The 19,387-nt window shown below is 46.7% G+C and overlaps 1 protein-coding gene across 2 annotated transcripts; it reads right to left on the bottom strand.

Annotated features, from left to right (window-relative positions):
* Positions 1-16,680: 16,680 nt before the first annotated feature.
* On the bottom strand, positions 16,681-19,143 carry HELT (helt bHLH transcription factor). 2 transcript variants are annotated; one of them, XM_037988097.2, is made up of 4 exons: positions 18,682-19,143; positions 18,145-18,249; positions 17,797-17,893; positions 16,681-17,363 (listed from the first exon to the last, which is right to left on the bottom strand). In XM_037988097.2, exons 1-4 carry the CDS (start codon positions 18,706-18,708, stop codon positions 16,864-16,866), a joined length of 729 nt encoding a protein of 242 aa, XP_037844025.1. In that variant the 5' UTR covers positions 18,709-19,143; the 3' UTR covers positions 16,681-16,863. The 2 variants fall into 2 exon arrangements, with proteins under 2 accessions (XP_037844025.1, XP_037844033.1); XM_037988105.2 differs by having other exon boundaries at positions 16,681-17,360.
* Positions 19,144-19,387: the final 244 nt, after the last annotated feature.

Below are 19,387 nucleotides of genomic sequence, written 5' to 3'. Positions count from 1 at the left end.
ACGCGCTCACTCGCACTTCCTTTTCCCTTTGAATTTCTCCTTGGTACTGTTAAGTGTATACTTAATGCAATGTTTTTGGAGGGGGTGGGCGGCTAGTAATAGCTGCCTTAAAAACCTCATGAGCTCCCCCTGCTGTTTTGCAGCTGACAATACAAGTCCCTTCTATTTTAATTTCCAGAAGCACAGAAGAATGAAAGAGAATCCCTTGTGGGTTTGTTTGATCTACGAGGCAGATGAATACTTGTCAGCTTTCTCCTGAAGGGTTACGAAATCACAGAGGAAAGGGAGAGTTAGCATTTGATCTGGGCTATCACTTAACCTAGGGCACCGGAGTTGTCCCCCACATTTGATCTAAGAAGCGGGTCTATACCACTTTTGAATACCTGCCAATGAAGAATGAAGAAACATATTATGAAGTTACATCAGATCTGAAATGAAATGGCTAAAAGCTGGAAGATGTGTTTCTAGTCATTTCATTTTTTAGTCTGTAAAGATTTGGAAAAAAGCTAGTATGTTTTTAAAATATGCCATTGATACAGTTTCTGTTGCATTTAGTTTTTTCCTCCAACACTTCTTGAAACTTTATATGTGGCCTGATTTAAATTAACTTAATTTAATTTAAATTAATTTAGTGTGAATTTTCAGTGAGAATTAAATATCACACAGAAATCACCTTTGTTAATCAATATTTTTTCATATAAGTATATAAGTTATCAAGTATCATTTAACACAAATTAAAAGTATCAGAAGATATGCATTTACCAGGTTACAAATATATGTGATGAAACACTAGTCACCAGGCATGGGATAGGTCCTGGGATATGATGGTGACCAAAACAGAGGTTTCAGTCTTTGTATATCTTATAGACTATGAAAGGAGGCATTTATGTAATAAAACATTCAAATAAATATATAACTTAACATTATGAGTTACTTTTGAATATGACACCAAAAGAACAAGCAATAGAAGAAAAAAACGGATAAATTGGATTTCAAAATTAAAAACTTTTATGCATCAAAGTTCACTCTCAACAGAGTGAAAAGCCACCCCATGGAATAGAAGACAATATTTGCAAATCATATATCTGATGAGGAACTAATGTTCAGAATATACAAAGAACTCTTACAACCCAACAACAAAAGCATAGGCAAAGAACTCGAATGTCTGCTTTTAATTCTTTTGTGTATATACCCAGAAGTGGAATTGCTGGATCATACAATAATTCAATGTCAATTGAATAGACATTTCTCCAACAATATTCCAATGGCCTATAAGCACATGAAAAGATGTTTAACATTAATGGAATGTTTGATTTGCATCAGAGAACTACAGGTCAAAGCTACAATGAGACTCTACTTCACACCCATTACAATAGCTATTATTAAAAAACAAACAACAACAACAACAACAACAAAAAAAAAACCAGAAAATAACAAGTGTTGGTGAGGATATGGAGAAACTGGAACCCCCTGCATTGATGATGGGAATATAAAATGGTGCAGCCATTGTCGGAAACAGAATGGGGGTTCCTCAAAAAATTAAACATGGAATTATTGTATGATCCAGCAATTCCACTTCTGGATATATACACAAAAGAATTAAAAGCAGAGATTCAAGCAGATACTTGTACATCCATGTTTATAACAACATTATTCACAATAGCAAAAAGATGGAAACCTCCTAAGTGTCCATTAATGGATAAATGGATAAACAAAATGTGGTATATAAATACAATGGAATATTAATCAGCCTTGAAAAGGAAGGAAATTCGGATACATACTACAACCTGGATGATCTTAAAGAAATTATGCTACATGAAATAAGCCAGTTACAAATGAGCACATTTTGTTTTGTTTTGTTTTGTTTTTTGAGACAGAGTCTCACTCTGTTGCCCAGGCTAGAGTACAGTGGCATGATCTTGCTCACTGCAACCTCCACCTCCCAGGCTTAAGCAATCTTCCCACTTCAATATCCCGAGTAGCTGGGACCACAGGTGCACACCATCATGTTTAGGTAATTTGTATTTTTTGTCGAGATGGGGTTTCGCCATGTTGTCCAGGCTGGTCTCAAACTCCTGACCTCAAGCGATCCGCCTGCCTTGGCGTCACAAAGTGCTGGGATTATAGGTGCGAGCCACTGCACCCGGTTCAAATGAACAACTCTCATATGCTTCCTCTTACATGAGGTTCCTAGAGTAGTTGCATCCATGGAGACAGGAAGTAGAATGGCGGTTACCTGGGGTTTGGGCTAAGCGGGAATAGGGAGTTAGTGTTTAATAGGTACAATTTCAGTTAAGAGAAGATGAAAAAGCTCTGGAGATGGATGCAGGTGATGGTTGTGTTACCAAATGCCAGGGTTTGGTCTAGGTCCTGCTGCTCACCGCACAGGAAGCCAACCACTGAGACAGCGAGTACTGCCGGGAGGAAGCTCTGACTGGGTGCTACCGCTGAGGAGATGGGGGCTCAGTCTCAAATCCATCTCCCTGATCAACTAACACTAGGGCTTTATATAGCAGGGAAGAAATGTAGCCACATACGGGAAAACAGGAACTTGGAAGGGGGAAGGAACCAGTCCTGGCGAATGAGGGGCCTGGGTCTCATTGTCTGGATGTAGTGATTTGGTGAGTTTCAGTTCTTTGATACTTTTTGAGAGGGCTGGGAGTGCTTTCCTGAGGAGGACACTCAGATTAAACAAATGAAAGTTTTAAGCTTTAAGACCACAAGGGTCTATTTCTATGTTTATCAAAAACAACCAACCAACAAAACAAACAAACAAAAAAACTGTCTGTGGGACTACTGGGTCTGTTTCAGCTGCACAGCAATGTAATGCCACAGAACAGTTCACTTAAAAGTGATTGAAATGGCAAATTTTATATTATGCATATTTTGAGAAAGTTTAAAATAATTACGGTAAGTAATTTGCAGGAGAGAAAAGCAACAGGTTTCTACCACCAGATATTTGGGTGGGTAAGGGGAGGTGGTACAGGACAGCCTTGCTGACAGCTGCTGGTGAGCGTGGTGAGGTAGTGGGAAGGCGTTGTAAGGCCTGTGCTGAAAAGGCCTGTAGTGCTCTGAGGCACCAGGGGAGACCAAGGTAGCAGGTGCAGAGGCAGTAACGTGGGGAGCAGAAAGCCATGAGGGTAGGGAGGAGGGCAAGAGTGGAGCACAGTCCTGTCGCTGGGGGGAGGAGCTTGGGTTTTACCTGCAGCAATGAAAGGTTAAACACTGTCTAAACTCCACCTAAATAGGCCAGTCAGACTGCTATGTGGGAAACAGATTCTGAGAAGCCAAAAATGTAGCCCGGGAGGCCAGTTAGGAGGCTGTGGCAAAGATGAGAAATAGTGGCTTGAACTACGAGAATGTCACAGGATATGGAGACAAGTGGAAAGACTGAAGGTTTTGGTGATGGACTGCAAGGGGGAGAGGGGGAGGGAGGTGCCCAGGCCGGTGGAGTGTCAGTGCTATGGTAGGCAGAACTGGCTGCCTGGCTCAGTCTGCTCTGAGAATTAGGATCTGTTATTTCACCTCCAGAAAAATGAATTGACAAGGTACTTTTAATTCCTCAAAAAATAATGCTCCATAAATCTAAATTATTAGGATGGCAGTTCAAAGCTATCCACTACCCTGATCAAACTTCATTTCTCATCAGCTGGATCATAGGATACGACAATGACAGTAATGGGTAATAATTGTGATGTTTTAAATGTCTCTGGGCCAAAAGTGCATTCAGAAGTTAAAAGGTGAGCTCAAGCTGCTTGTCAGAATTGTAAATGAGGTCATTGGAGCAGTTTTAAACTTTCAAATCAATTTTTTTCCTTCCATGTGACTGAAAGTAATATTTGGGAAATGAATGGGGAAGAGGTTGGGGTATTTGAGTGAAAAAGAGAATCGCTCTCTATTCACTTGGTAGGCGAAGTGTCAGTGAATAGACTGCACTGGAACCTCCCAGCTCAATAAGCCAGTGGCTTCTGCCTAAGGAAGTGAGACAAGGTAGTCACTCTTGTGCAAGTCAGAGGAACCGATGAGCGTTGCGACTCTTAGAGCCAATAGGAGTGTGAGGGGGCACGGAGAGCATGTCCGTGACTGGCAGCCCAGGACCGGATGCAACGGGAACGTGGGAGGCAGGCAGACAGGCGAGGCTGGGAACAACTCTGAAGGGGCCAAAGTGAAATGAAGACTTATTAACACTTCATTCCAGTTGTTTAGAAACAAAGCACTTAGTTTAGCAGAACGGATGAAGCCTGAGTGGGATCCAGCCTCTGGATCCAGCTGTAGGAATAGAGAAGACAGAGGAACATATGCAGCTCACTACAGCTCCACCAGCTCTGTGACTGTCCTGGCCAAGTAGCCAATGTATTGATCCAACAGATGGATTGTAAGGAAATGACGAAGATGGAAGGGGAATGTGTGGATTAGAAGAGATCTGAAAAACATGCCAAACGTTTTCAAATGAGCAAGACAAAAACTGGACTGTCCAGGGATGCAATTGGGTGTTAAAACTATGTTTTAAAAACATCCATGGAAATGATTACTATAAAAATCAGGATAGTGGTTAGCTAGTTGGGGAGAAAGAGGTTGTGGTTGGGATGAGGTCACAGGGAAGGGGCAAAGTTCTATCTTGACCTGGGTGGTGGTTACAAGGCTGTTCACCTGAAGACAAATCATGAAGCCCCTATTTGCTTTGTGTGGTTTCCTGGATCTTTGTTTTATTTTATAATAAAAAGATGTTTTAAAGTGTTCAGCTTTTATGAGGCATTACATTATCTTTATTCTGTTCGCTAACACTCAGAATCCTATCCCCATAACTGAGCAGTGCAATTTGGCCGTGTTTACATCAGGCCTATTTTGTTTGATCTTATTTTATTAATTTATGTATTCATTTAAAAATAGAGACAGGATCTTGCTGTGTTGCCCAAACTGGTCTTGAACTTGTATCTTCAAGTGATCTTCCCATGTCAACCTCCCAAAGTGTTGGGAATACAGACATGATCCACCATGCCTGGCCTATTCTTTTGTTTTTGTTTTTGTTTTGTTTTTTGAGACAGAGTCCCTCTGTCGCCCAGGCTGGAGTGCAGTGGCACAGTCTTGGCTCACTGCAACTTCGGCCTCCTGGGTTCAAGTGATTCTCCTGCCTTAGCTTCCTGAGTAGCTAGGATTCCAGATGGCCACCACCACACCTGGCTAATTTTTGTATTTTTAGGAGAGACAGAATTCCACCATGTTGGCCAAGCTGGTATCGAACTCCTGACCTCAAGTGATCTCTCCGCCTCGGCCTTCCAAAGTGTTGGGATTACAGGCGTGGGCCACCACGCCCGACCCCTATTCTTATAGATGTGTATTTTTTATTATTGAAGTCGTTGTTATCATTTCCATGTCAAGCACACTCTTCCTCAGGATCAGTTTCAGTGGCTACCGGAAACCAGTTACCTGCGGTTGGATCTTCAGGTCGCTTCCACTACTATGGAAAATACTTGTCATTGTTTTCAAGTTTGGAAATTGGCACTTGTGTAATAAAGATGCTATTGTTTTAATTATACACACACACACACACATATATATATACACACATATATATATTTCTTTTGGGGGGATAGAGTCTTGCTATGTTGCCCAGACTGGTCTCAAACTCCTGGACTCAAGCAATCCTCCCACCTTGGCCTCCCAAAGTGCTGGGATTACAGGCATGAACCACAGTGCCCGGCCTTAAATGCACATTTTATCAGAAACAGTAAGAGACTCCATTTTGTGTTGCATTCTTGCTCTACTCAGTTTAACAAAAAAAAAGAGCCTCATCTCAGAGCTTCAGCTACCATAAGGAATTGTTACATTGGTCTTTTATAGACAGTTCTCGAGTCCATACTCTGTGCCAGACTCTGTGCTAAGTTCTGGGGTTGAAAACATGAGTATGATCTAGTGCCCTATTAAAAAGCTTGGAGATGAGTCAGCTGTCAAAAATAGTGCAGAATTATGAGACTGAACTAAGTGGATATTGGGCTTCAGGCTCTTTCTAGAGGAATCCCACGTAAATGCTACAAATACTGGTCCCTATGTCGGGTCTTGCTCCTCTCTAGTTCTTTCTCTACACGGAAACCAGAGATTGAAAGGCATATCTAATCAAGTCTTCCAACAACTCACAGGCCGTGCTAGACAACCACCAGCTCCTCAAAAGGGCCTCTTGCATGCCTCGGGGCCCTCACAACGATGTTCTCTCTACTTGAAACCTCTTTCTTCCTTTTCTTTCTCATCTCACCTGGTTAATTCCTACATTTTCTTCTGGTATCAGCTGAAATGCAACTTTCTCTGCCTCAACTCGACCAGTTGAGAGCCTCTGAGGTGGATCCCCTCTGCCCATGCCCCAGAGTTCCTCTTTTGGACTTGTCACACTTTAATAATTACTTACTGTATCTAATGCCTTCCTCAATAGCCTCTATCTGCTATCAGCACATTGCTTGCCTTGCTTCCAGTTCTCTCAGTCGTGGCACGCACAGGCACTTAACAGGCATTTGTTAAATGAACGGCAGGGGTCGTGCACACATTCTGAAGAGGAACAGAGAGCAGTTCCTCATGGGGATCGGGAGGTGAGCAGATGGAGCATCAGAGGAAGCTTCCCAAAAGAGGCGGAGACTACCCCTTAAAGAGGAAGCTGGAGTTCGCCATGTAAAGAAGGGAGGTGAGGCTGCTGGGGTGGTGTTGGGATGACTCTTGAGGCAGAGGAGTCTCTGCAAAGGCCAGGGAGAGGTCCGCAAGTTCAGGCAACTGCAGGTACTCTAGGCGACAGAATTGTCAGGGAGCGGAATGGGCCAGTGACCCTTACCACGTAGAAAGACTTGGTTTGCTGGAAGGATGCTGCACACAGAGCTGTGATCCAGCGTCTCACACCCCAGTACACATGCAGCCCTGCTGGGGACAGACGCAGCATTGTGTCATTTCAGATCCCTTGTCTCTCTCAGGTGGGATGTTTATGGGGAAAAGCCTTCACCAGCTTGATTGCTCTCATGCTGGACTGACCAGCAAGGACTACCTCAAGGTCATTCTGACTGGCTGTGCAACATCTTGGACAAATCTGAGTGTGAAATGCCGGGAAAGCGGTAAGACGGAAGGTGAGTCACTTCTAGGGGAGAAGGAAAATTAGATATGTGTTTGTATTTATTCATAAAATAACATACTGTTTTTAAAAAACAAGAATTTAAAAATTACTCAGTTTATGTGTCTGTGCAGGCTATCTGTTAAAGGATACAGAAAACACTGATGCTGGTGACTGCTTCCTAGGATGGGCAGTGGATGGCTGGGGACAGACACAAGAGGAAGATTTACTTGTCACCACATACGCATTAGTATAGTTGACATTTTGTCCCATATAAGTGTATTAGCTATTGAAGATGTATTTTAAAATTAATGTGTGCATAAAAAAACTGTAAGGAAGCATATCAAAAAAGCTAACAGTGCTTATATCTAGATGGTGGGACAAGTCTGCTTTATCCTTTCTATGTGAGCATGCATTGCTTTGGTAAATAGTTTAAAAGGGATGTCGGCTGGGTGTGGTAGCTCATGCCTGTAATCCCAGAACTTTGGGAGGCCAAAGCAGGAGGATTTCTTGAGCCCAAGAGTTTGAGACCAGCCTGGGACACAGAGCAAGACTCCATCTCTACAAAACCAAAAAACTTAGCCGGGCATGTTCCGGGAGTCCCAGCTATTCGGGAGACTGAGGTGGGAGGATCACTTAAGCCCGAGAGGTCGAGACTGCAGTGAGCTATGATTACATCACTGCACTCCACTGTCTCTAAAAAAAAAAAAAAAAAAAACATTGTTAATGGAAAGGGATGTGATTTTTTTAAAAGCTGAATTTTAAAGACCGTACATTGGGACACTCAACTGCTCAGTTTTGAAATCACGGAGGACGACAACTTTACACCGGGAGAGAAGAGTATTTCTAAACTTAGCCTTAGACCTTGCTATTCTAAGGGAGTATGAAGATGTTGCTGATTTGGCAGCTGCTGCGTAGAAGAAAGCGCACTGGACTGGGGAGCACACATGTTGTAGTTACAGTTCTGATGCTGCTGTGAAATGGTTACATGGCTTTGGACAAGCTGTGTTGGCCCTCAGCTGCAGGCTGTGTGTGATGAGGCCTACTGCAGAGGGTACTGTGGGGACGAAATGCAGGGACTGTGTGGGAAACCACCTACCACCGTGGCAAGCCCTGGGAGGCGTCAGAGAGGCGCTTTTGGGCGAGGTGGCCCCCTCTTCATTTCTCCCAGCTCCACGGAGGCCTCTCCAAACAGTGTGTTTGTTGTGTGAATGCAGCGTTAAGACAAATCCGCTGCTCTGTTCCAGTGGCTGCTCTGTACTCTTAACACCTGGATCTTCTGGAGCCGAATTCGTACCTGATACTTAGCAAGTTCTGAAAAAGATCTCTGGGCCAGGCGTGTTGGCTCACACCTGTAATACCAGCACTAAACAATATCTCTGTCTTCCTTCCTTTTTAAAATTTTTTAGAGATGGGGTCCCTGTACATTGCCCAAGCTGGTCTAGAACTCCTGGGCTCAGGTGATCCTCCCGCCTTGGTCTCCCAAGCAGCTGGGATTATAGGCGCACACTGCCACACAGCCTCCTTTCTTCCATGCTTAATATTTTCCCTGATGCAAAGAGGGAGGTGCTTTAAAGACAATCACCCAGGAAAACAAAAAAAGAAAAGAAAAAAGAGAGAAATGCTAAAATTAAGACTGCTTCAAAGAAAAATAAAAGGCAGTGAATTGACAATATCAACAATTTTTCAAAAATTCAATATTGTAAGTAAGTAACCAATTTTAAGGGATACAGTTTTCATCCATGTCGAAATCTCACACAGATTTCATTTCTTTTTTTTTTTTTTCGAGATGGAGTTCCACTCTGTCGCCCAGGCTGGAGTGCACTGGCACAATCTTGAGTCACTGCAACCTCCACCTCCTGGGTTCAAACGATTCTCCTGCCTCAGCCTCCTGAGTAGCTGGGATTACAGGTGCATGCCACCATGCCTGGCTAATTTTTGTATTTTTAGTAGAGACAGGGTTTCACTGTGTTGGCCAGGCTGGTCTCGAACTCCTGACCTCAGGTGGTCTGCCCACCTTGGTCTCCCAAAGTGCTGGGATTACAGGCGTGAGCCACCGTGCTCGGCCAGATTTCAGTTCTAATAGCTAACAGCTATGGAGTTGAAACTATTATCCAGCCACTGCTCTGTTAACTTCTTGAATCCGTCCACCCACCAGTGGGATAGGCACACCGGTCCCATTCACCTGGTGCAAACTGAAACTCAGAGCTGTGAAACTGGGCGCTGGAGGTCATACAACTAGAAAACAGCTGAGCCTGGACTGGACTCCAACCTCAGCAGTCTAGCTCCAGGGCCATGTTCTTAATCACCATGCCTCTCAGTGATGCTATAATTAATGCCTCTAGCAATGGTACTATTTAACTATAAGAATTAACGAAAGTCCAGAGAAAACATAGAACACACATTCCATACAATTTTGTCAGCATTTCATACCTAGGGTTTCTGAAGCCATTCCAGAAACAGGTTTGTATGAATGGGACAATGTTGCAACAATTATGCATTTCCCTTCACCTGGGGAGGATAAGGACCAACCTTTCACTGGTTGAAAGAGTCAGCAGGGCTGTGTGTGCTGACCAATCGCCTAAGGGAAAAGGTACTGGGACTTTTCTTTGCTTCAGGTTCCAAATTCTCATGGGGTCCTTCTTCCTCTCACTCTCTCTATAGTCCAGCCCAGAGTTCCTACTCCATTCAATTTCCCACCCCCATTTACTAGCATTTCAATAACTTCCCCCATCTCCCATGCCCCTATTCAGCACAATGCGGCTTGCTGCCACTCTTCTGTTTTGCTTCAGCTCTACTTGCTATAGAGGGAGTTGGTCAAAAAGTATAATCGCACAGATTTGCAGACTTTCTTTATTATTATTATTATTCTACTTTAAGTTCTGGATACATGTGCAGAATGTGCAGGTTTGTTACACAGGTATGTGTGTGCCATGGTGGTTTGCTGCACCTATTGACCAATCCTTTAAGTTCCCTCCCCTTGCTTCCCACTCCCTTAACAGGCCCTGATATGTGTTGCTCCCCTCCTGTGTCCATGTGTTCTCATTATTCGACTCCCACTTGTGAGTGAGAACATGTGGTTTTTGGTTTGCTGTTCCTGTGTTAGTTTGCTGAGGATGATGGCTTCTAGCGTCATCCATGTCCCTGCAAAGGACATGATCTTACTCCTTTTTGTGGCTACATAGTATTCCATGATGTATATGTACCACATTTTCTTTATAGAGGCTGTCATTGATGGGCATTTGGGTTGGTTCCATTACTTTGCTATTGTAAATAGTGCTGCAATAAACATACGTGTGCATGTGTCTTTATAGTTGAATGACTTCTATTCCTTTGGGTATATACCCAGTAATGGGATTGCAGGGGAAAATGGTATTTCTGGTTCTAGATCCTTGAGGAATCACCACACTGTCTTCCACAATGATTAAACTAATTTACATTCCCAGCAACAATGTAAAAGCGTTCCTATTTCTCCACATCCTTGCCAGCATCTATTGTTTCTTGGCTTTTTAATAATCGCCATTCTGACTGGCATGAGATGGTATCTCATTGTTGTTTTGATTTACATTTCTGTAATGATCAGTGATGATGAGCTTTTCTCATATGTTTGTTGGCTGCATAAATATCTTCTTTTGAGAAGTGTCTGTTCACATCTTTTGCCCACTTTTTGATGGTTTTTTTTTCATGTAGATTTACTTAAGTTCCTTGTAAATTCTAGACATTAGACCTTTGTCAGATGGGTAGACTGCAAAAATTTTCTCCCGTTCCGTAGATTGCCTGTTCACTCTGATGATAGCTTCTTTTGCTGTGCTTAAGCTCTTTAGGTTAATTAGATCCTGTTTGTCAATTTTGGCTTTTGTTGTCATTGCTTTTGGTGTTTTAGTCATGAAGTCTTTGCCTGTGCCTATGTCCTGAATGGTATTGCCTAGGTGTTCTTCTAGGGTTTTTATGGTTTAGGGTTTTATAGTTAAGTCTTTAATCCATCTTGAGATAATTTTTGTATACAGTGTAAGGAAGGGATCCAGTTTCTGTTTTCTGCATATGGCTAGCCAGTTTTCCCAGCACCATTTATTGAATAGGAGATCCTTTCCCCATTGCTTGTTTTTGTCAGGTTTGTTGAAGATCATATGGTTGTAGATGTGTGGTGTTATTTCTGAGGTCTCTGTTCCATTGGTCTATGTATCTGTTTTGGTACCAGTACCCAGACTTTCATAATGATAGTTTCTTATCTCCCACGTGAGCCAGAAGTAAGTTGGGTCCATTGAGCTCTAACCTAGCAATTCTATTCATTGGGGAGCTCTTTCCTCTGGCCCTAGGTTTCCTTCATGCACACCCTTGTGTACACAAGCATACACCCTGCACACACGTATGTGGCACTCCTGGGCCTGCACCGCTCATGCACACAGGCATGTATGTGTATCTCCATTCCTAGCTGCACACAGATAAGCACCCAGGTTCTGGGCTTTTAGGATAGCCAGTAACCATTTTTTCTTCCTACTGTTCTCAGAATCCTTTGATATATAAATGTAGGTGTCAGGCGGAGATTAAAATGTCTCTTTTGCAACTGACAGGAGGATGTGACATCAGTTTACAGGGACAGTGGGCTTGCAACATTTCACCTTAGAATTAAGCTTATCCAGACCGGGCACGGTGGCTCACACCTGTAATCCCACCACTTTAGGAGGCCAAGGCAGGCGGATCACGAGGTCAGGAGTGCTAGACCATCCTGGCTAACATGGTGAGAAACCCCGTCTCTACTAAAAAAATACAAAAAAACTAGCCGGGCGAGGTGGCGGCGCCTGTAGTCCCAGCTACTGGGGAGGCTGAGGCAGGAGAATGGCGGGAACCCGGGAGGCGGAGCTTGCAGTGAGCTGAGATCCGGCCACTGCACTCCAGCCTGGGCGACAGAGCGAGACTCCGTCTCAAAAAAAAAAAAAAAAAAAAAAAAAAAAAAGAATTAAGCTTATCCATCACAAGCACAGGAAGAGCTAGACATCTTCCAACCAGCCAGTCGGGCATGCTTGCTTGCCTTCTGTGGGCAGGTGGACACCAAAGAGAAAGGGGCTGAGTGGAGCATGCCTGGGTCCTGCTTCCAAACACTCCAATCAGATCCCTGAGGAATATGAAAGGCATGCGGAGATGTGCGAATATCACTCCAGTAATATCCCTCCACATGGAGCCAGGAGCAGTGGGAATAAAAGTCCCTCTCAACGCAGACACACATGTAAGTATCGGGCACACATGTACATGGATCAATCCTCTGGCCAGGCCGTGGGTGTTGGGGAGTCAGACCTCAGGAACCAGAAAACCAGGGAGAAGGAGAGCTGAAGGCCAAGCAGGAAAGGGAGGGGAGCTGGGGGACAGAGTCCAGGGAGCTGGGGGGCTGCGGCAGGGCTGGAACCCGCATCTCGGGTTGACTCCTCAGGCTGACGGTGAACTCGGGAGTGGAGCGGTAGGTGATAAATACGATAGGCAAAAGGGAAAAATGGAATGGAAAACTTAAACGGAAAGTGAAGGGGAGGCTGAGAAGAGCATTGAGGTGCTACCAAAAGTATGTTTAAGAACATTGAATTAGTTTGTGTCCCTCATGGGCCAAAAAAAATTCGCAATGGCCAAGATTTGTACATGAATAGGCATTACACTGTAGGGAGTGTGTGGCTGCAGGTACAAGAGCTGTCATACAACAACATGAGGCCAAATTTCTGTACGTAAAAGCTTGTAAGGGATAGCATTCCAAATTTAGTAGAGGGGATCTGACAACCAATCATAGCTTGAAGCAGGGCGCAGGACTCCAAGGCTAACGGTGGGATGAAGTTAGAAACCCCTATCCTGACTTCTCCTAAATGAAGACAATTGTCTGTTCCAGAGCAAGCCTTGGGGGTTTAAAAAGCCCTGGGATTAAAGACTTTTCTCATGATTTGCCTGGGCATTTTGTTTTGTAGCTTGAACTGGCCCTAAAAATCTAACTCTTTGGAAGGCAGAGTAGATTAAAAATAACTTATTATAATAGCTAACATATACTGAACATTCCGTACGGGCCAGGCACTGTCAGGAGTGCTTTGATGTCCCAACTCAGTGAATCCTCATAGCAACCCTAGGGAGTATGCACTTGTGATAGCTTTTGTTATCGATGATGAAAGAGACTCTGAGAGGCTGAACAACTTGTCCAAAGTCACACAGCTAGTAGACAGCAGAGCTGGAATGCAAATCCAGGCTGTCCGACTCCAGAAGCTATACTCTGAATAATAAATGAAGCAGAAAGGAGGGTGGAAGCTGACTTGGCCCAACCTGGAGCTTTTCCATGTGAAGGGAGCAGAACTCCATCAAGCTAGTTCTGAACCCAAATTCTGCAGTTGTGTTCTGCATTTAGCTGGACCTGTGGGGAGAGTTCACTGCCCTACCCAAGCAGGCCAGGCATGGTCTCCTGCTGCCAGACCACAAGGTAGAATGTCCAGGCAAAGGCAAGACTGTTGCTCCTTCTGACAATCCTCAGAATGCGTGTGTGGTGCTCCATGGATTTCTGGGTGGATGTACAATCACTTGCTAGTCTCTGATGACACAGGGTGGCAACTGAGGATAGGGAGGACCTGATACAGAACTCCAGGAGCTCAGCACTGTTAGGCAGTTCATTCAGCCATTCCTCAAGTATTTATGGAATTCTTCCTCACACCCATGAGGCCTTTCATTTCTTGTTGTTACTCTCTGCAGACACCCACTGTGAGGTTCCCAGAAGTCCATGCCTCTGTGGGCTCAGGCACTTCCCATGGCAGCTCCTCCACCTTCCTTTCCTGATATCCAGCAGCTTGGACTGGAGAGGTTCTCACTGACACACGGGGCTGTCTTTGTACAATAACGCTTGGAAGAACAAGTGAGCTCTGTATTACCGCCCTTTCGGCAGGGGCGGCTGGAGTGCCTGGAAGCGACTAGTTCCAGCCCTGCTGGGCCACAGGGACCCACCCCAAGCACCAGCCATCAGCTTTGTTCCTCGAGCTTCTGGAGAAAACCTTTGATTTCATGGGGATGATTATTTTTATTCTTGCCCACTCAAGGATGAAGCCCAAGAAAAAAGAGGTTGCCCCTTTCAGAAGCATCACAATGGGTTACCTCCACCCAAACCCACTGTTTTTTGTTATTTCTAGGTTTGGTTGGGCCTCTCTTGGAAACCATTACTATACAACTTACTTAAAGAAAGTGGAGGGATTGGGCATAAGAGACTCAGACAGAGGGAGACAGGAGCGGGGACTATAGCTGGGAAGCCGGAGGTAATGTATTGTCAGAGACACTGCAAGAACAACACATTCACGTCACAATCAGATTTGAATCCATTCCATTTTGTAGTGACATTTTTAATCTTTTGCAAAGTCAAACTATTCCAAGATTGACTTTTAGCCAAGCCTGGAGAATTGGGACTTTGGGTGAAGGTTTCAGAAAAAGACACAAAACATACACATGTACACACACACAGAGGGGGAGAGAGAGAGAGAGAGAAAGGGGGAAAGAGAGAAAGGGGAGGGAGACTTTTATCCTAAAGTCATTGTAAATCCAAAGCAGGGTTTTATCCTCTACAGTTAAATGAGAAAGGAAAAAAATCAAGAATACCAACATTTGAGGTACAAAGACTGTCATGGACCAGTGGAAGTTTGCAAAATTATATGTAAATGACCGCAGTTTTTACTGTGGTGGCCCTGTGCATTCCCAAAGCTAATCCCAAAGAGAAAATCTACTTAGCAAAAGAAAGTTTTGTCTAATTTGGTTAACAGTTGAGAAGTGACAAAAATGCTGAATATATTAATAATTTATATTTCCAGGGTAACACTATATCTTTAATGCTTCACTGCCGAAGGGAATTCAGACTGGCTTAATGCTCAGAGAAAAAAACCCTGAAAGGCCTTCTTCATATTCTGTATCCAGCGTGATGAAAATGGGTGTAAGACATGTGTTCCAATAATAGGCACCATCCTTTCTCCCCATTTCTACATAATTTGTTTTTATCCCATATTGCTCAATGTATATTTGTTATCCAGGAGGGCCGCCTGGTCTCACTCTCACTTCCATGCTCCAGCTCTATCACTTCATAGAAAGGAGAGAGCTCACACTTTATAGACAAGTTATTTCAAGAACCTCTCACAAGCAAGACCGTCTCTAAAGTTTAAGATTTTCTCCTGGCAAAACATATATGTGTAATTTTCACTTTACGGGCAATGTAATGAGGGCTTCTTCTTCTTCTTTTTTTTTTTTTTTTTTTTTTTCCTGTCTGTGCATAATGAAGTTTGATGGTTTACAAATTGCAGGTCATCCCATTCCATGACCTCAGCAAACAGTCTAGGTCAGAGCTTTCTTAAACCCTGTCCAGAGAAAATAGAATAAGTTAATTTATAGTCTTCCAGCGGATCTGGGAGAAGACAAATCACCACAGTTCAGCGAAATGGCCTCTGAAAACAAAGAGGAAAACGTGCTACCTAATTTCGAAGTATTTATTTAAAAGGCATTAAAATTAATGAGGCACAGAAGTTCAAAGAAAAATTTAAATACCCACAAACGCAAATTTAGCCAGTTGGATACATTGTTTATTTTACCTATTTACGTAAAACGACGGGGAGCCCTGTTTTGCCCTTTGAGTCTTAGAGAAACAGGATTTTAGCGTGCCGTTTTAGATGTATCGCTATTTTGTGGGTAGGGCACAGATGCCCTGGAACTGAAAATCACAATCCCCTTAAAAGACCACTAGCCAAGTCTTTCCTGGACTCCAAACTTTCCTCACCACGTTCGGGGTGGAGAGAGATTTAAAAAAAAAAAAAACAAAAAAACTTCACACTGGAGAAAGGATAAGGAGGACTTTTCTCTCCAAGCCTGAGAATTTAAACGGAGAGGCCAGGGTCTCCATCCTGCACCAGTGGCCGAAAGGTGGAGGATGGCGAGTAGGGAACAATCCCCTACGGGGTGGGGAAGGGGCGTCTCCCAACCCGGCCTGTGTGGATCTCTCGCCTAGACGCCCAGCGCCTCTGAAGCTGGCCTGCTCTGTGCGCAAAAGGCAACGCCAGCTTCTTGGAAGCCTCTGGCGCTGAGTAGTTGTCAGCAGTGATGCTTCCAATCCTCAATTCAGAACTGTACTTGGTTCCGGTATTTTTTAGAGGTTTTTTAAGACTGTAAACTCAGCCACGCGCCCTGGCTTTGGCCCGGGTTTCGCCGCATTCCAGACCCGCGGGCGTGCGGTGCGCGCGTCGGGCACTTGCCTCCGGGTAGGAAGCGCGCCGGGTCGCAGCTGGCAACAGTCCGCCTAAGTCAGTTTGGGGCAGGTCCTTCAATTTGCATTTTCTTGAGAGCCAAGGGCAGTGTTCTTCGCCTCCCCTGTTTCTCTGAGGCTAATGCTCAAGATGCGCGCTGGGCAGGTGCAGGGAGCCGCGAATCCCGCCCTTCAGCGACGCCTAGAATATGTGTCTGAATCTCCGTTTGACGTCCGCCTCCCTCAGACTCCGCAGCGGGCCGCTCACCAAATTACTGAGGGCTGTTACCTTGAGCCCTGTCAGCCTTGCGCCCTTGGCACCGCGGAGGGGATGGGTTGGGGATGAGCAGAAGATAATAAATAAATCCCTCTCTTTGGGTCTTTATCAGAAAACGTTTATTACCGGGGGAGATCCTTCAGAAGACTCATTCGCTCTTTGCCTCCCCATGCCCAGTGTTTTTTTGGGGTACAATATTTACACAATATGTGTACAATATATACAGCATTTCTCCTAAGCAGCGCCCAAAGCGCAGAGAAATCTGGCGGGGAGTGGGCGTCAGAGTACCGGGGGGTGCTGGGGCGTGTGCAGGTTAAGGGTGTTGGGGTGCGCGTGGCCTATCAGGTTGAGGTAATGGCGGTCCAGGCCCTGCACCGGCGTCAGGAAGGGGCTGTGCTGCTGCGCTGGGCTCGCGAGCTGCACTGACGCGCTGGGCAGGTAGGGCAGTGCGGGGCTGCGGGCCGCGCCAGGCGGCCAGGGGAAAGGCCCAGCACCAGAGCCCTGCGGGAACACAGCGGCCTCGCCCGGGCTGTGGCCAGCGAACTCCGGCCCCGCAGGGTGCAGCTGGTAGGAAAAATCCGGCTCCGGGAGCGAACCCAGCGGCGGAAAGGCGGGCTCCGCGCCCAGGCGGGCCTTGGACTGCAAGAAGGCAAGGATGCGCGCGTACTTGGTGTCCTTGGTCTCCATCCGCTCCACCGTGGTGAGGTAATGCACCAGGTTCTTCATGCACTCGTGGTAGCCATAGTGGAAGTAGTTGGCAAACTCCGCTAGAAGTTCTGCTGGAGGAACGAGAAAGCCCACAGGACGGACACACCCTGAGCGCCCCTTTGCCACGGGAGCCCAGAGCGGGTGCAGGGCACCTCCCACCACATTTTCTGGCCAAAGTTCCCATTTGAGGCCCTCCCTCTCCTCTGCGCAGTCTTAGAGACTGGCAAGGAACGCGCAAACGCCCCCTTTCCCTGAGAGCCTGACCCCACCCACCCACCCCACCCGGGAGGAGGCGATGGAACCAGCCTCCCTGGAAACCAGTTCTCCCTCGCTGCCTTGCTGTCGCCGGGCCGGGAGAGGCGCCTTCGCAAGACCCCTGCCCTCCGGGAGAGTGGAGCTCCAGTAGAGCTCTCGGGAACGCTCAGTCACTCCCCTCCCAGCCCCAAGGTCTCTGGGTGGCGCAGGCACCTGACCCAGGCGTCCCATTCCCTAACCCGTGCCCACCTTTTTCCCTTCCCCGGGGAAAATCAGCGGAGTGCAGTGCTCTCAGGTACTGAACGGTCATCTCGAGGATCTCCGCCTTCTCCAGCTTCCCGGAACTCTGCAAAAGGAGGAAGGGCCCCTCGCAGCGGCCCGGCGCCTGCTGGACGGGCACTGTGGCTCTGGAGACGACCAGCCAGCGGGCGCAGCAGCGGATCTGCGCCAGAGCCTCCTGAGGCTCGCCCTGTGCTCAGGCTCCCTGAGAGGGGCCCGCAAGTGAGGCCCTCTGTGTCTGCAGGCTCGGGCGTCTCCGCAGAGTGGCCACAGAGGCCTCCCAAAGCCTGGCACCCGGCTCCTTGCCGCCAACGTTACCTGCTTCGCCAGGGCCATGGGCACCGTCTTGCCCAGCTCGTTCAAGCAGCGGTTGATCCTGTCCCTCCTCCGCTTTTCTATCACTTTATGCGAAACGGGGGTTCTCTGCGAACAGAGGGTTGTACGTTTAGGATGGCTTTGCCCGGGAAGTCGTCAAGGGCGCGGCTATAGCAGCTGCGTGCTAACCGCCTCTCCAGCCGCGCACACTGCTCAGATTCGCCCTAGGAAGGGACTCCTGGCCCGCCACGCTCGGGCCGTTTGAGCTCTGCCCTCTCACGACCGCACTGGCGCGCTCCCCTTCCAGCCACCCTACCCAGGCCTTTGGGGAGGTGGCCACCAGCCTCTGGGCACGGACGTCTCCCTGGTTCAGCACCCTCCTCTCTGTATCCCACCCCCTTCCCAAACCACTCGAGATTCCTCCACACTCAAAGCCCCGTGTAGGCACTTCCCTGCCATCGGTCCACACAAGTGGCGGGTCGGTGAGTCAGACGCCTCCACCACCAGGGCGCAAGTGCCATTTGGGCTCAGCCGACTCACTTTGCGTTCCTTGAGCTTGTCTGACATCCTGGTCAGTACGCGCCCTCGGGAGAGGCGGTGGCGCGGGGCACCCGTCCACTTTTCCGCCTCGTGTGCCTCCTCGAGTGTCCCAGGTAGACTGCAGCCTCCCAGCTCCGAGGGTTGCCTTATAAAGCGGCCATCTAGGGCTCCAAGTGCATTCACGAGTTGAATTATTCCATAGGATTAGGGGAGCTGCGTTTAGAGGATGTATGCATTCAAGATCAGTTTTAAAGAAGTTAAGAAAAAAAAATTTAGCAGCCGAGGGGGGCGAGCTGGGGGCAGATCAGCTTTGTTAATCCACGTGGCCCTTCAAAGGACACGTGATCGGCCGGGGAATAACATTTGCATGGCAACAGCCCCGGCGGGAAAAGGAGGCGGTAAACGGGCCGGCGGGCGAGCGAGCGCCTGTAGCAGTCGCGGGCGCGGAGCGCAGGGTCGCAGTGGCCGCGGGCACCGGGGGGCGAGGACCCTCACAAAACAGTGTCGCCTCTTTTAGTCCCACCGCTGAGTCTCACACGATCGCCTGTTTACAAATCCCAGCAAGCCCCCCGTCCCAGCGCCGAGTGCGTTTTAAAGCCTGTCCAGAGTCATTAAAGTAATTAAGTAAGCCTTTAATAGGCTGTTCCGCCGGGTTCAAGGGAGAGCTCTTGGAGACGGAGGCGCCCCGTTTGTTCCCAGGCTTTTC

Source organism: Chlorocebus sabaeus, chromosome 7, assembly GCF_047675955.1.
Source record: "Chlorocebus sabaeus isolate Y175 chromosome 7, mChlSab1.0.hap1, whole genome shotgun sequence".
NCBI classification, from domain to species: domain Eukaryota; kingdom Metazoa; phylum Chordata; class Mammalia; order Primates; family Cercopithecidae; genus Chlorocebus; species Chlorocebus sabaeus.
Note: the sequence above shows the minus strand (reverse complement) of the source record. Positions and strands in the feature narration are given on the sequence as shown.